We start from the raw sequence: 15,366 nt of genomic DNA, 5'->3' as shown, positions 1-15,366 counted from the left end.
TGCGGGGCGCAAGACGAGAGCGGCGAAGCTGATTGTTGTACTTCACTGCCCCGCCAGTGACGTCACGGTGCCCGCCAGGCTTGCGGTCGGCACTTCACCTGGGGCAAAGGCAAATATTCGGCTGCATTCTGCCCATGATGTCATGTATTTGACTTTGGCGGAGCGGGTGACAGCAAAGAGATTCACACAGAGCCACTTAATTGCCAGCTAAATTGTGAGCTAAAGTTGTTAAAAGTGGCTCAACCGTAATGATGTAGGCTATTATAACGCGCACTCATTTAATAAATCTTCATTCTCTTCCTGGGGGGGAGCATCGTGCATACCGCCACCGTGTGGACATTTATAACACGACCGAGTTAATGCGGCGGCATCGGTTTCATGGCAGTTGAAGCAAACTGTGTGAAATAAGCACGCCGTGCACCGGGGACGTAAACGCAACACTGAACGACAAGAAAACAAAAAATAGAACACGGGCTGCTTCTTAAGCAGTAGTACACAGTGAACCAGCACTTTAAAGTCACCCTATCAAATACCAAACCGTGACGTAAAACACGTGTTTGCATCCAAGTCACAAATACACACAAGCTCGGGTCGGAGAAACACGTACCTGTGTGTTGTTGCACAAGATGCGTCGCCGCGGGGGGTCGCGGGAACCCGGGGCTTACTGGCCTCGTCGATCTCGCGAGAGTTTGGAAAAACTGCAGAAGTTCCGTCACGTCTTAACGCGTCCCAGGAAGGTGCGTGCGCGCTGTTGGGTGTCAGCAAAATTAAGATTGTACACACACGCACGCACACACACAGAGCTATTCTCAACGCTCATGAATGCAGTTTACAAAACTACAGGGTGCACCTGAATACACCTTGAATTGTCTACCGTAGAGTGATATAAATGCGATTTCGATTTTCCCTATAGAAGGCGCTTCTGGCAACCATAGCAACCAGACGCTCCTGCAGGAAAACGTACGGTCAAGTAATCGACGTGGGAAAAAGGTCTTCAGGTAACAAAGAGAAGAGTATAGTCGAGCATATCTTTGCATCTTAAATGTGTCCATCGAACGTGTTCATTTCGATCAATCGTATTTGTTGCATTTCTTTGAGGTAAGAAATATCCACGCTGAAGCTACTGGCGTCAGTGAAAACATTGTCAAGTCTAACAAAACTTATCAAAGCCAGTCTCTTTAAGTTCAACAGATAACAGAATTTAAGGTTTAAACTTAAACTTTAGAGACAAATTAGACTACCTAGAATACGTTTGGTTAAGTTTGCTGATCATACTGACCAGATAACTAATAGTAGAAAATAGAGCAGTGATGAGCTTGTGTGACCTTCCCATTAACATGGCTGTTAATCTGCCATTATTTTACATTTTAGTTATGTGCTTTGTTACGGGGTCATGACCCCGGACACATGTAAAACTGGATGCTGTAACTGTATTTCTTTTGTCCCTCAGCACCTCAGAGAAACCCTTCTAAGGCCTCTGATTAAGAACCATATCTAAGTCAGTTGACCTGTAAGTCTCTGCATCTCCTTTAATCTGTTAGTGATCAAAGGAGCTTTGATTTAATCATTACACGGTGACACACCTTCCCAACTATCCATAAACTTCAACCACAGTCAGCGACTATGGAAAGCAGCGTGACGAACAATGAGGTGAGACACTGAACACACAAGACAACGAGGTTCTCTGCACCTCAGCAGGAAATGCAAGGACGTACAGGTGTGAACGTGGTCTTCAGTAACTGCTGCTTTTGCCCCTTCAGGCGGGAAACAAAGACGGCGTGGATAAAGAAAAGAGCAATGAAGTTCCTGAATGTTTTAAATATTGTCTGCCACAGTTGTCTGCTGTAAGTACTCGCTCTTATCGGACCCAGCTGTGGCTTTCTACAGGTTTGAGTGACGGACACGCAGTCGAGATCTCTGTGTGGTTTAGTTCTCTCATGTGATCTTGAGTTCTCTGGGGCTTTTTTATTCAACAGTGTGGAGAAAATGGATCGTCTTACAACACGTTCACACAAGATAGATCCAGCATCTACACCCTGGAGGTCTTTTTCTCTGGATTCGCCCACATGGTTGGGCTTTCCTTCTTCCCAAATCTCCGTCACCTCACCATTGTGGGTCAGGAGCTGACAAAGATCGAGGCTCTGGAGGGTTGCCCCCTGCTCGAGGAGCTGTGGGTGGCCGAGTGTCGACTGACAGTGAGTCTGTTGTCTATATGCTGGTCTGGTCACGCCCCATCTACAGTCATCAACACAAACTATATTTCAGGAATTTGTTCCATTCAAAAAGACCTGAATATTTTGTGTCCATTTTTACAGGAAATTTCTGGACTGGACAAGTGTCTACAGCTAAAGAAGCTGTATCTTTATGATAATCAAATCAGTGAAATCAATAACGTAGAATTTCTCATAAACCTAGATGTCCTGTGGCTGAACAGTAACTCCATAAGTCGAATCCAGGTTTGATCTATCTATCTATCTATCTATCTATCTATCTATCTATCTATCTATCTATCTATCTATCTATCTATCTATCTATCTATCTATCTATCTATCTATCTATCTGTCTGTCTGTCTGTCTGTCTGTCTGTCTGTCTGTCTGTCTGTCTGTCTGTCTGTCTGTCTGTCTGTCCGTCCGTCCGTCTGTCCAACTATCTAGCTTATCTTATCTTCCCATCCATCCATCCATCCATCCATCCATCCATCCATCCATCTATCTTATCTTATCTTATCTTATCTTCAAAGGGCTTGAACAGGCTTCAAAATCTCCTAGAACTAAACCTTGCTGACAACAAGATTGAAAAGATTGGTATGTTGTTTATTTCATTTTTTTTTAAAAACTTTGTATTTTCTGCTGTTTGAGGGGGGTAAAAAAAACAATTTCAAATTTCCTCCTCTAAGGGCAGAGCCTTGATCCTAATACCAACCTTCAGAATCTTAATCTATCCGGGAACAAGATAAGCTCCATTAAGGTAAGGTTGAAAACTCTGTTATTCTTTTAGATGTGCTTCTTTTTTCTTTTTTTTTCTAAGTTTTCTTGCTTATTTTCCCACTCTTATTAAAATCCTTGGACTGAAGGAAAGCATTTACGGATTTTTGTGAAAGGTCAGGGTCCCATCCGGTTTGGATTTTCAATCAATCCTTCAATGGTCGGCTGCATTAGACCTTCAATAAGGTCCTGAGCAGCGTCTCTTATCACATGTGTTTAGGTAAACACCAAATCTGTTTGCTGCCTGGGTTTACCTGCATTATTTTCCAGGAATGCTCTGTGGCCGACAGTCGTAGTTTCCACAAGGGGAGGAAAAAAGAGTGAAATAAAGCTGTTGTATGTGTATCACTGTCACGGTGTTCAGATGAGTTCTCTACAGCTTCGGTTCTGACGTAAAGGCCAAGCACAGATATGGCCCTCAAGGATCTATTCTATACATTTATTTTCAATTCCACCATTGTGTTTTGAGGTCCCAATGCATATTTTATTCGATGCATGAATTGTCCTTGCACTTTTGTTGGCATTTAAATAGGACCTTACAAAGCTGGCCCATTTACCCCAGCTGAGAGAATTAATGCTGAACGATCCCACAACTACCCCAAACCCAGTATGTCTGCTGCACAACTATGCTACGCACGTGCTTTACCACATGCCACAGCTGCAGCATCTCGACACCCATGACATCTCCAGCACGGAAGTGAAGGACACAGCCGAGGTATTGATCTGATCTTCATTTCAGTACAATTTTCTTTTAATTGGGGCAGATTTCCCCAGGTTGGTTTCCAAGGTTTTAGTTGAAACTGTGATGTTTTCTCAAAAGCAAGATAGCTGCGGCAAAATAAAGTTACATTCTACATTACTAATCCCTGCATCATTCATTTCTCATCATTAGTCCATAGTGATGAAGAAAATGATGTACTACAACATGCGTGTGCAGACCGCTCAGAGGAAACTGAGAGAGACGCGTCTCAGTTTGCTGGAGAGAAAGAAAATCATGCTAGAGCCGCCTGAAGAATCCCTCACGAGAATTAATCACTGCCTAAAGAGTGTAGGTACAGTCCATGGGAAGAGTTTGCTGCTGCACGTCATTGAGCTGCTTTAAGACTTCCCCTGTTATCTGGATGCCTTCCTAGCTTGAACACGAGCTTTCTAAAGTCTCATCTGCTTGTGAGATGAAGGACGGAACGGTTGAGGATTCTGTCCAAAGCCGTGACCCGACTCATCCCAGTCCTGATCCCAGCATCAAGCAAAAGATCATCAGCAAGATGGAAGCGCTGAAGAAGAGACAGGCCTACTGGACGAGAAGGCTGGTCGAGTCTGTACCCGCTACGATCATTTACAATGTCCGATGTTCCGACTCCATCTGCCCTTGGTGAAAATGATTGTTCCTCCAGGATCGATGCTTGGTTCAAGAAGAATCTCGCCCAAGCCGCACACATGACGGACTACACCGTCCAGTTCCTGCTGATGGAGCTGGAAAGTGTGGGAAATATCCGTTTGGAGGAAGGCTGCCCCGCAGACCGCTGGTGCGGCGCTCGGATTTCATTCATCGGTGCTTCCACGTACGTGCGGGACCTGCCTGAGGTTGTCTTTGTGTTTCCCCCAACAGGTTCACTTCCTGTTGTGATCTCTTGCTGTCCCGCTTCCGTCAGTTGGACTTTGAGGTTCACAGCATCTCTGGGATTAAGGTCAATAGAGTCATCCGCATCAGCAACAGTGCTTTGAGGCTTCGCTTTGAGGACAAATTCGACAGCCTCCGCACAAGTAACGACGGTTCGGTGCAGTAAGTAAAAACCCACTGTGATTCTATAATGATGGTCGCCACGGTGATACCGAACAAGACATTCCTCTGGATGGACACCATTCAAATAGGTATAACAGATGCCAGCTGGAGCACCTGTTCTATCTGTCTGACCCTGAAAAAGACGAGAAGAGAGAAATCTTGGGTATTATCGAAGAAGGATTCCAGAGGGTGGAAGAACGCGAGGTGTGAATTGGGTCGCAGATTGTAGATAACTCTCAGCACACCGCACATTGACCAGAAATAATGAAGATTTCACTCCCTTTGACATCATCCTCTGATTCAGGCCTCACAAGGAGAGGGATTTATACCTTTTTCCAACAGCCTGTTTTTGACCGAACAGCCCAGAATCGCTCATGCACTGACTCAGGCCTGCAAAGCTGATTCAGAATGCAACATAGACCCGATTCCCTTCAGGCACAGTGAGTTATATCCTGCTATTCTTCCTCACTGATTGTTAAGTTTGTATTAAAAAGCTTGTGTCACCCCTAGGTCAGGTGATTGTTTCCAAGGTGTTCGTGGGTCAGAGTGTGCCTCTTGTTGTTGGGAGCCCGCTGGACCAGAACCATTATCCCAACGCTTACTCTGTGTACCAAAATGTGGAAAACAGGTTTAGAACTGGAGGGCGTGAAGGTATGCAGCGTCTGAAAAAGCATAAAGGCACTAATGTTTGGTATTTATCAAATGTCATCATCCATGTGTCTGTGTTTCATTCAGAGGGAACCTGCTCTTCTCCAACACACTCTGTCCCTGAGTGCAGCCTCGGACAAAGGCGGTGGTTTGTTTTTGACCCTGAGCTGGTTCTGCCTGAATACATCATATTTTTCGAATATGTCTTTGAGGTAATGAAATGATTACGAGTTCCTTTCGTGTTGTTACAACTTCAGGAACATCCAGCACAGAACATTTTGTCTCTTGACTAATTATCATGTTTGATTTGTTTCAATATGATGCCTTCAAGGTTCGATGTAAAACAGAGTTGCCAGACCTCAGCAGACACAGAGAGGGAGCACCTTCGGGAAGCAGCGTCCTTGATGGGGAAGTTCTCAACATGGAGCCCGTGTTGAAGCCACAGCCGAAGTTATTGAGCTTAGACAACAACCTGTTGCTAAATGTGGCGCGCGCTAACTTCCTGAGCCAGATCACTGTGAGTAGCCTGGTTGGAGAAGAGGTACCGCTTAGGATCCATTCCTTTCCTCGGAATAAACTGCATATTTTATGGCGTCAAACGTTTAGATGCTGAACCTTCATGGCCACAGTTTGAATAAAATAAAGGCCGTTTCCAGCCTCACAGCGCTGCGGCATCTTAACATCAGCTTCAATGCGTTCACACGTTTGGATGACATTTCTCACATGGTAAGAGTGGCGCAGAAATATAGTTAGATCATACTGGAAATAAGGAAAATGCGCCATCAACTTGTAACAATTTGTCATGTCTGCTACCTTAATTGCAGCCCAACCTTGAGTTTTTGGATGCTAGCTACAACCATTTAATTACTCTTGAAGGCCTGAGAGATTTGGAGCGCCTCAAACATCTGGACGTGAGCTGGAACAAGCTGACCAAGTCGAGAGAAGAGGCAGCTGTGCTGAGGAAACACACACCCACGCTGCTGAAGCTCGACACGCGCCATAACCCCTGGAAAAAGGTGAGAGCTGTTACCGGACAAGGCAAATAAAAAGAACCGAGGGGAAACAAGCTGGTTTTGCTGAGACAGTATAAATTGTTGCTTTGTCTGTTTTAGCCCAAATCAGTCAGACTGACTCTGCTGGGTTACCTAAAAACGCTCACACACTTGGATGGTGTAACAGTAGCAGAGGAGGAGGCTGCTGAGGCTGTTCAGATGGTTGCCGGTTCCAAAATTAACCAGGTTTAGATATTATTAAAAAAACACTTATTTCAAAGTGATGGCTGTATTATAATCTATTCATTCTTTCTTTGCAGGCATCTCTTTTGTCTCACTCACGAACCAACAGCGAACGCCCCCACCGCCTCAGCCTGCTGCCGACCGCCCAGCTCCTGTGTCTTCTTAACCCTCCACCCTGGGGTCTCACCCAAGACCTGGGGCCAGACTGGGCTGCAAAGGTGAGGAACAAAATGTAACCTGCGGCTAAAAATGAACACAAGCTTGGATTGAAATGACAATGAAACAGAAATTGTGTGGATCGGTGCTTTGACCAGATCACCACGCTAGACTTCAACAGCCAGGGGATTTATAAACTCACCAATCTGAGCGGCCTGGTCAACCTGCGCTGGGCCTCCTTCAACGATAACGACCTTTCTAAAGTGGAAGGTCTGGAGAGCTGCGTGAACCTGGAGGAGCTTTCCCTCAACAACAACAACATTAGCACACTCAGCGGTGAGTCAGGCTGTCAGACGGACAGTGAAATTCTATCACAGCCTTAAGAGTTATGAGTGTACATCCACGCCCGCTGTCTCTTCAGGCCTCTCCAAATTACAGCGCTTGAAGAAACTGAGTCTGAACGGGAATCAGCTGACCAGCCTGGATTCCTCAGTCTTAGATCAGCTGCCACAATTGTGCTTTCTGTCTGTGGAGGACAACAGCATCGCGTCACTCCACGGCATCCGGCGAGCACGCTCCCTTCTCGAGTTCTACATTTGTAACAACTGCATTTCCATGTCAAAAGACATCTACTGTTTGAAGGTAACAAAAGGAAACAATTCTTTATTTTTTATTGTGTTGTCTAAGCTCAAATATCGCGGTTATGTTTTGTTTGGGTTTTTTTATAAAGGAACTGGCAAACCTTATCATTCTGGACCTATCCGGGAATCCTGTGGAGAAAGTAGAAAATTATCGTAATTATGTCTTGTTTCACCTCCCTGAGCTCAAAGCTCTGGATGGCGCTGCGGTGGTGAGCACTGACACTTCTAATCAGTTGAAAATGTAAACTTATCTAGCTGATATTGATGATAATAGTTCATGTTTTCTGCAGGAGGCTCCAGAGTGCGAAAGTGCAAAGGAAATGTTTGGGGGGAGACTCATCCCCGACGTGTTAACGGAGAGGCTGGGCCTCACAAACTGCGCCGATATCACCTCTCTCACTCTGCAGTCCTTCTCCATCAGGCAATGGCCCAGCAACAAAGGCAAGAACATGACAAAGTGGATAAAAGAGGCTGATTAAATGTTTTGGATTTTTCCACAGAGTTGTGGATTTGAATCCGCCAGAGCTGTTCTCCAGCCTGCACACTGTCCGGCTCGACCACAACAACCTCACCTCCTTCTCTGGCCTCGTCCACCTGCCCCACATTCGAGTAGGAATGTCAGTGAATGTCAGAATATTAATTATCAAAGCTGCAGTTAATTTACCACCCTTGTTTGAACAGCATCTGTCTCTGAACTACAATCACATCGAGTCCGTCCTGCCCAAGCAAAAGATACCAAATCTAACAAACAAACAGATTTTATACAACAAAGTTCACTCCAGTGGTTACGGCAAACAGCGTTCACTAAAAGGAAAAGGGTAAACACTATTATTTTATTCTAATATCTAATTTAATCACTATTTTGTTTGTTTTCATTTGTTTTCCGTCGCCACCAAACTCCATGGTCTGTATTGACTGTACGAGATCCCGCCGATAGGGGGCAGCAGCGACCAACTAATCTCTCAAGGTTTCATCTGCCACAAACTCCAATCATCTATGCGCAGGCTTTATTTATTTAGGTTCTTTGTCTGGTATTATTAGGAGTGAAAATGTAAAAAAAAAAAAAAAACCTCCCAGATGAAGCTGCTTTGTAGGATGGTTTGGATTTAAAACCATCAACTCAGTATTTAATTTTGCAGGATGGTAGATAATTTGCCAGCCCTGTGTCAGCGAACGCCACAGATTACTTCCTGCCACTTTGGCTTTTTTCCCCCCATCATAATTTCCTTAAATGTGCTGTAAGCGATGTGCTTTTGTTTGCTGCAGCTGTGTTTATTGTTTTGAACCTGTGCTGTCTGACCAAATAAATGAGAGCAGAAGGGGGAGAAGGATTGGTCTTTAACCCCAGAAATTGCTAACTGCCATTCTGTTATTGCATTGAAGGGAACCCGGGCAGAGCTGCGGTCTGGAGCCACTGATGGACAGCTTGGAGGTTCTGCATTTGAGTCACAATGGCATCTCCAATATGGCCAATCTGGAGCTCAGCAGGCTCACCAGTCTCAAAGCCCTTTTTCTCGAAGGTACATATGATAACACCTCTACACTGCAACTGTTTGGTGTGCAGTTTATTGAGTCTGTGAAAAGGTACACATGGAGAATAAAAGTCACCCATAGACCTAGGGGCAGGTGGAAGATGAGACTTTACAAAAGGAAAAAAAACGACTTTCTTTTGATGGCTTTCATTGAGTTTTTCTTTGCCAGAGTAATTTGTCTGACAACAAAAAAAAAGCTTACTGGTCCTTTCTACAAAAGAAGTCGCTGTAATTTGGGGTCCTTTCTACACTAGATAGTAAACAACATATGCCTGACAAGTGTTACCATTATTTTCAAATGCTTCTCTTTTATATAGTCTGAGTTGTGCTCTCGGCGGTTCAGCTTCAGCCCTTTTGCCGTTGTCTTAACCCGGCCTTCGTTTCCCAGGAAATGAAATCAGGCACGTGGACGGATTGGAGGGACTTCACAAGCTGAGAGAGCTCGTACTGGACAAGAACCGGATCAAAACTCTGGCAGAAGATTCTTTCATATCCCAGAATTCTTTGCTAGAACTGCATCTTTCAGAGAACCGTATCCAGGACCTCGGCCATCTTGGACAGTTGTCGAAGCTCCGCAAACTCTTCCTTGACTCCAACAGAGTGCAGGTGGCAATAGTCTTATTCCATCTTCATATTTAGTGTTTATACTTATTTTTTCCAGTAAGCCTGATGCTACTCTGTTTTCAACAAGGCCGTCTCAATAATCCACCACACACTTGATTTCTTGAGGTGACGGCCAAGGTCATAGTTTAGTGCAGCTTTTGATTTACCAGCAGATTCTGCTGATTGCTTTATATGCACAGCCCTGTCAGGCAGTGGGGAATATACCTCATTCAGTCTGCCGCTGTGTTATTTTTCCCCGCATTTGCAAAGTAAGGCATGAAATACAGTAATCAGGAGTCATTACCACCCTGCGAGGCATGCGAGGGGTAGCATTAAGGAAATTCAAGATTGATTGAAGGTCACTGCCAGTCGTGTGACGAGAGAGGTTGAACAATCAGGACAGTGTATAATCAGCTTCTTCGTCGGCCATCTCCCAGGATGTTGCCCTTTTCCTGCTTCCTTTCACTTTTTTTTTTAACATTTTCATACGTTTAATTAAGGCAGCATAGGTATCTTTAAATGGTGGCGGGGGCAGGAACCTGGGAATGACAAAAACACCCTCCCTCCATGCCCCATCGCGTGCTCCAAATCTCTTGAGATTAATGAGAGCTCACACATGTAATCTCTATCATCAGCTGCTTCTATCCTGCCCTCCACCAAAATTATGAAAGATTCAGCACAAACACATATGTCTGTATTAGTGACACACACCAGGTCACGACCAGTGGGAGAGTGAAACTATATTCAACGAGGAGTTTTTTTAAATTCATTACGAATGGTGATCTTGTTTCTGACTGTTGCAGGACATCACGGAACTCGAGAAACTGCAGTTTCTCACTTCGCTGTCAGAGCTCTCTCTCATCGATAATCCTGTGAGTAGTCGAAGTGGTTGGGATGCAAAGCCTACTTTAAACGAATGTACTAACGATCAAATAAGCAAAGGCATGCGGGGTCAGATTCCCACTTCCATGATCTGAAACACTCTCCCGGTGTAACTCTGTGGTCTCAAATTAAGCGATTACATGATGGGCCATCTGCTGCCCCTCAAACTGGCCAGCATCACAGACAAATCCGTTGACCAAATGGCGGTTCGCTTTTGGCCCCGTTACATCACCCATCTGGATCCTGTGTATCAGTCCTGAGCAGACCCTGCAGCCCAGGGCCACTCCGGCGTCCACAGGGGTCATGCTCAGCTGTGGTAGCCTCAGTGCACCATGATGCTATCTCCTTTCTCCTCCCATACAAGGGGATTAATGCTGCCAGGAGATAGAGGCCAATGCTCACCCCAGAGACAAAACCTCCTGCTGTTGACAGCATGAGATCACTACCTCACCCATGTTCCCTGGCCAAAGCCTGTCTCTTCCTCTCCAGTGGATATCCATTGGCATGCACTCACAATAGTCACAACAGCAGTGGACATTAAGTTTACGGCTGGACAGGCTGAATTTTGTGCCCTGACCAGAGGGTGCCTTCAGCTGGGTCACAGCTGAGAACTCTGTTGGGAGAGCCACAACATCATATTTATTACCGATACCGATGTTGGTAGCGTCCGAGTCAGCGATCCATTCTGGTTAAACGTGTTATTTGCAAGTCAGAATTGATGACATCTATAACCACTTTTCATGAGACCATTTGTTTTCCTCTCAGGTGGACAGCTCTTCTCTCTACAGGCCTTCTGTGCTGCTCCGTCTTCCTCTGCTGAAGGTCCTGGATGGAGAGAGAGTTACACTGGAAGATAGGGCCAGGGTTGAACTCCTCAACGTTGAGGAAACTGTGAGGACTGCACTCAATACGCATGGATGCTAATCTCACTTTTTCCGTCATCCTATTCAACCCAGCGTACATTTAACACGTATAGAAACCAGGCACGTTTTCAACATCTATTTCATTGTGAACAAAATCAATTTGCGAGAAATATCTTCAGGAGCGAACGAAAGAAAACCCACTCGCTTTCTGACCTGATGTTTGTCTGTTGTAAGAGCAGAGCCGCAACGCTCTTGCAGCTCTGAATTAAAAGCAGCCTAAGTCTCGCTGGCATCATCCTGCTGATTAAATGAAACGTGCCCAGCCGATAATGCACCAGTGGATTTGCTCCCTATTAGCCGGGTCAACATGGCCCTCTCTGCTAGTTAATTGTAGACGTAGAACTGGCAGAGCGGATATCCTGGGTTTTCTCATTAAACGGCACAACCTCCCCATACTGACGCCAATGGCTGCCGTCTTAGGAGTTATTCCTGGCATGTGCCAGGCTGCTGCTGCTGTTTTAAACTGAAAATGGTGTGGATCAGTCAGGTCTGTAGTGCTTTGGACACTAGAACAGCTTTGACTTTTGTGTCTTTATGCACCATGTCCACCACGGTTTATGAACTGATGTGTAACCTTTGATTAATTAAGAATGCAACATTGATTGTAATTGCCTTGGTCTACTTCATGTTCCCGTTTTTTACTTAAAGCAGTGCTACAACTGTAGTGGACCTTGTCCTAATGCCAGTGAGCTAACCCTAACAGGGTTGCCGCCCGTCGTGTCCCAGCCAACTGGTCTGATAGATAAAAGTGGAGGATTTCAGGACACCAGACATGGACTCTTTATCCAGCATCACAATGTGGATGAGGCCCAGTCTCTGACCATATCAAAGTGTGAGTCTATTTCTTCTCTTTGCCGTGCTTTTCGCGATAAATTGTGCCAAACTGTAATTAACAGCAAGAACATTTTGTAAAAGCTCTAAAGCTGGAAAATTGATTTTTTTTTTTTAATTGCTGATGTTTACTTCACCTTTTTGTTGATTTCCAATTCAGACAGGAAGCACAAACAAGTCAGTAACACACAAGGCGGCCAAAAGGATATGAGCTTCAGACATATACGAAGAACAGCAGCTACAGGACTTTCCCACTGTGACAAAGAGATACCGTCACGTCTCACGGCCATGAAGAAGGCAGCAGGTTGGGATTGTCATTATCTTTCACATTTTTGTGTGAGATCTGTTTCAAAATTCTGTTCAAACTAACCAAATGTCTCCATAATGTGTTACAGATTTCCAAATTGTATCAAACCTCTTTCCATGTAGCAGTCAGAAGAAATAAAGCGCACAGATGACAAAGGTGATCACCAATTCAGGAGATTTCTTAAAATACTTGACCATGTTTGTGTTATTCAAGAAATAAGAACAATTTAAACAGGAGTATAATAAAAGACACTTTTGTTTGAAGGAAAACGAACCTGAAATGCTTGTACCATATCCCTGTCATGTACCTTCGCAAAATGTGGAAGTACTTTCTGCCCACATTTGTGGATCGGTAGCCATGGTAATCTGAGGATGAGAGTGGTTTCACCTCTACTTTTAGTTCCATCCTTCGCCCTTAAAACACCCATAGATGTAATGTTGTGTGAGGCTGCATCCATCGGGTCAAACACATCCCAAAGAAGTGGCTAATCCAGCTTTAACACACCTCTCTGTGGACAGAATCTGCAGCTTCTCGGATATACATGCAATCTTGAATGGGGTCCAAATGGATTTCAGAGATTGCCATTTTCATCATGTTAGCCTCTTTTCTACAAACTGAGCGCTGTTTTTTCACCAATAGGCGACTCTTGTGCAAAACTGGAACGTTACAGCCACGGGTGTAAACCCTCTTTAATCCAGTAGTCGATGGAAAATAGTCTTTGAAATGTACAATATATTTTAGACTGTAAGAACAAACCCTTAATTTTTGTTTAAGACAGCTGGTTCTTGAAATGTATATCTATGTCAGGTAACCTAATACTGTCTGTCTATCTGTCTATCTATCTATCTATCTATCTATCTATCTATCTATCTATCTATCTATCTATCTATCTATCTATCTATCTATCTATCTATCTATCTATCTATCTATCTATCTATCTATCTAATATATAATCTAATATCCCCCAATAAATCAACCTCCTGCTCACGTGTGTCCATATTATTTAGCGTCGTGCTTCCTGCCTGCACTGAACATGTGAAGGACCAACCAGCTCCAGGCAGCAAAAGTCAAAAGCTCTTTCCAAACAAGCTCCTCTAATGCATGTACTTAACTTCACTTAATTTGTGTTAATTCCCAGTGTTAAGCGGGGCTAATGACTGTGCAAGTGAGTGTACTGTCATTACCTTGCCTGAAATCAGATGGCTGCTGATGGACTCTAATGCACAGATTTGAGAGCTCAGTGTGAGCTGCTAATGCCTTCAGTATTCAGAAGGATAATTACATGTATATCCACTGTTTATATGGATACAACAGTTTAGGTGCAATTGTACACGTGCAGCGTAAGCCGGTGGTGAAAATGCTACATTTGGAAGTATGGTTCCTCCTCTCGCAGCTTTTTTATCATTGAAATGACATTAGCATAAAGATTTTGAATAATTCATCGGTTCAGAGGGAATCTAGACACACTGCTCCCACTCGCTCGCCTCTCTTCCCTTCTCCATGTGAATAGGCCACATGGTTCATAGCTAGTTTACTGGAATATAAGCTGACAGGTTATGTTTTCATCTCCCTGATATAGAAGCTGGCTGGGAAAGTAAAGCGCAGGAGGGAGAGAGAGGGGGAAGTATTAGACACATTTGTGCTTCCTGTGAATGTGTTGTAGATGCTCTTTTACACACACACACACACACACACACACACACACACACACACACACACACACACACACACACACACACACACACACACACTGTATGGCTTCATTACTGCTAGTCCAGTAATTCTCTACATTTGCTCTGTTTGTACATTCTAAGCACCATTAGTCCATCACAGTCTCTTTGAATAATTACTAAAGAGACCATGTTTTTGCTGCTCTCTACTCTGGTTGTAGTATCGGTTGACATTAGGAGTGAAGTGAGAAGGATGACAGCATCGACTGCAAGGTGCAAATAATGCTGACTCTCAGGCGCCTCACATCAAATTACTGTGTGGCGCCTGGAATGAATTAGCATTACCATCCAGGTGCACTGCAAATATTAGAGGGCTTGTGTGAACATTAGAAGGGTTGTGGTAAACATTAAAATTACTCCACAATCGACCCTTAACTTGGAATCGATGGAGGTTTGGATAGATGCTTTCTCTGCACATTGAGCTATCCGATGGTCATCATCTGCAGGTCATCATCAAAATAGAAATTATTTTGTTTGCTTTAAAGGTGCTTATTACGTTCTGAGTTCATTTTTCATCCTTACAAATAGCAGAATCTATTCATGGAGTCTTTCAATTTTCTCCTCTGCTAAAATGTGCCATTGAGTTATTGTTGTTACTTGTAATTTGCCTGTAATTTGCTGCCCGAGAGCCTCCCAAAGAAGACCGAATGGCAAAAGCGAATTCGGAAAATACAGATAAAAGAATGCAGTGGGTTTACAATTAGAGTGAAAAGAAGACCAACAGGCGTTTCTATTTCTGATGTTCTATTGTGTCCGCGCACAGAACAAAATTACTTTTTCAAGATGACAATGACGACAACATCCCGCCAACCTTTATCCCTTACAGACCCAGTCACAAATAACAACAACTTAATCTTCTTTGGTCCACATTATTATCTTTCTTTGTGTTGATATCGTGGCCTTCTCGGTTGATCACTTCATGATCATCCGTTTTGCCCTCTTTCTTTCAGCATAACACCGGGATGAGACAGACTCTGACCATAATCACTTTCATTATATTAAAACAACAGCATTCTTGTCGGATTTTATTCTTTTGTATTATCAACATGAAAACAGTGGCTCAGGAGGTAATATTAATATTTCTAATCCTATGTCAGTTTTGTGATTAAC

At 44.0% G+C, this 15,366-nt stretch overlaps 1 protein-coding gene across 1 annotated transcript; it reads left to right on the top strand.

The window, feature by feature from the left end:
* The first annotated feature begins 653 nt into the window (after positions 1-653).
* Positions 654-13,504, top strand: lrrc9 (leucine rich repeat containing 9). The gene is made up of 35 exons (XM_029828968.1): positions 654-737; positions 914-998; positions 1,451-1,650; positions 1,761-1,844; positions 1,977-2,195; positions 2,316-2,456; positions 2,742-2,805; positions 2,898-2,968; positions 3,518-3,700; positions 3,878-4,033; positions 4,119-4,300; positions 4,380-4,511; positions 4,595-4,768; positions 4,858-4,972; positions 5,073-5,208; positions 5,279-5,419; positions 5,504-5,628; positions 5,748-5,933; positions 6,023-6,142; positions 6,241-6,432; positions 6,529-6,654; positions 6,729-6,869; positions 6,966-7,143; positions 7,229-7,449; positions 7,538-7,657; positions 7,739-7,869; positions 7,949-8,057; positions 8,130-8,266; positions 8,832-8,968; positions 9,369-9,586; positions 10,387-10,455; positions 11,231-11,356; positions 12,037-12,220; positions 12,380-12,523; positions 12,615-13,504. The coding sequence occupies exons 3-35, from the start codon at positions 1,624-1,626 to the stop codon at positions 12,662-12,664; spliced, it is 4,539 nt and encodes a 1,512-aa protein (XP_029684828.1). The 5' UTR covers positions 654-737; positions 914-998; positions 1,451-1,623; the 3' UTR covers positions 12,665-13,504.
* The last annotated feature ends 1,862 nt before the right edge of the window (positions 13,505-15,366 follow it).

Source organism: Takifugu rubripes, chromosome 2, assembly GCF_901000725.2.
Source record: "Takifugu rubripes chromosome 2, fTakRub1.2, whole genome shotgun sequence".
Lineage (NCBI taxonomy): Eukaryota > Metazoa > Chordata > Actinopteri > Tetraodontiformes > Tetraodontidae > Takifugu > Takifugu rubripes.
Note: the sequence above shows the minus strand (reverse complement) of the source record. Positions and strands in the feature narration are given on the sequence as shown.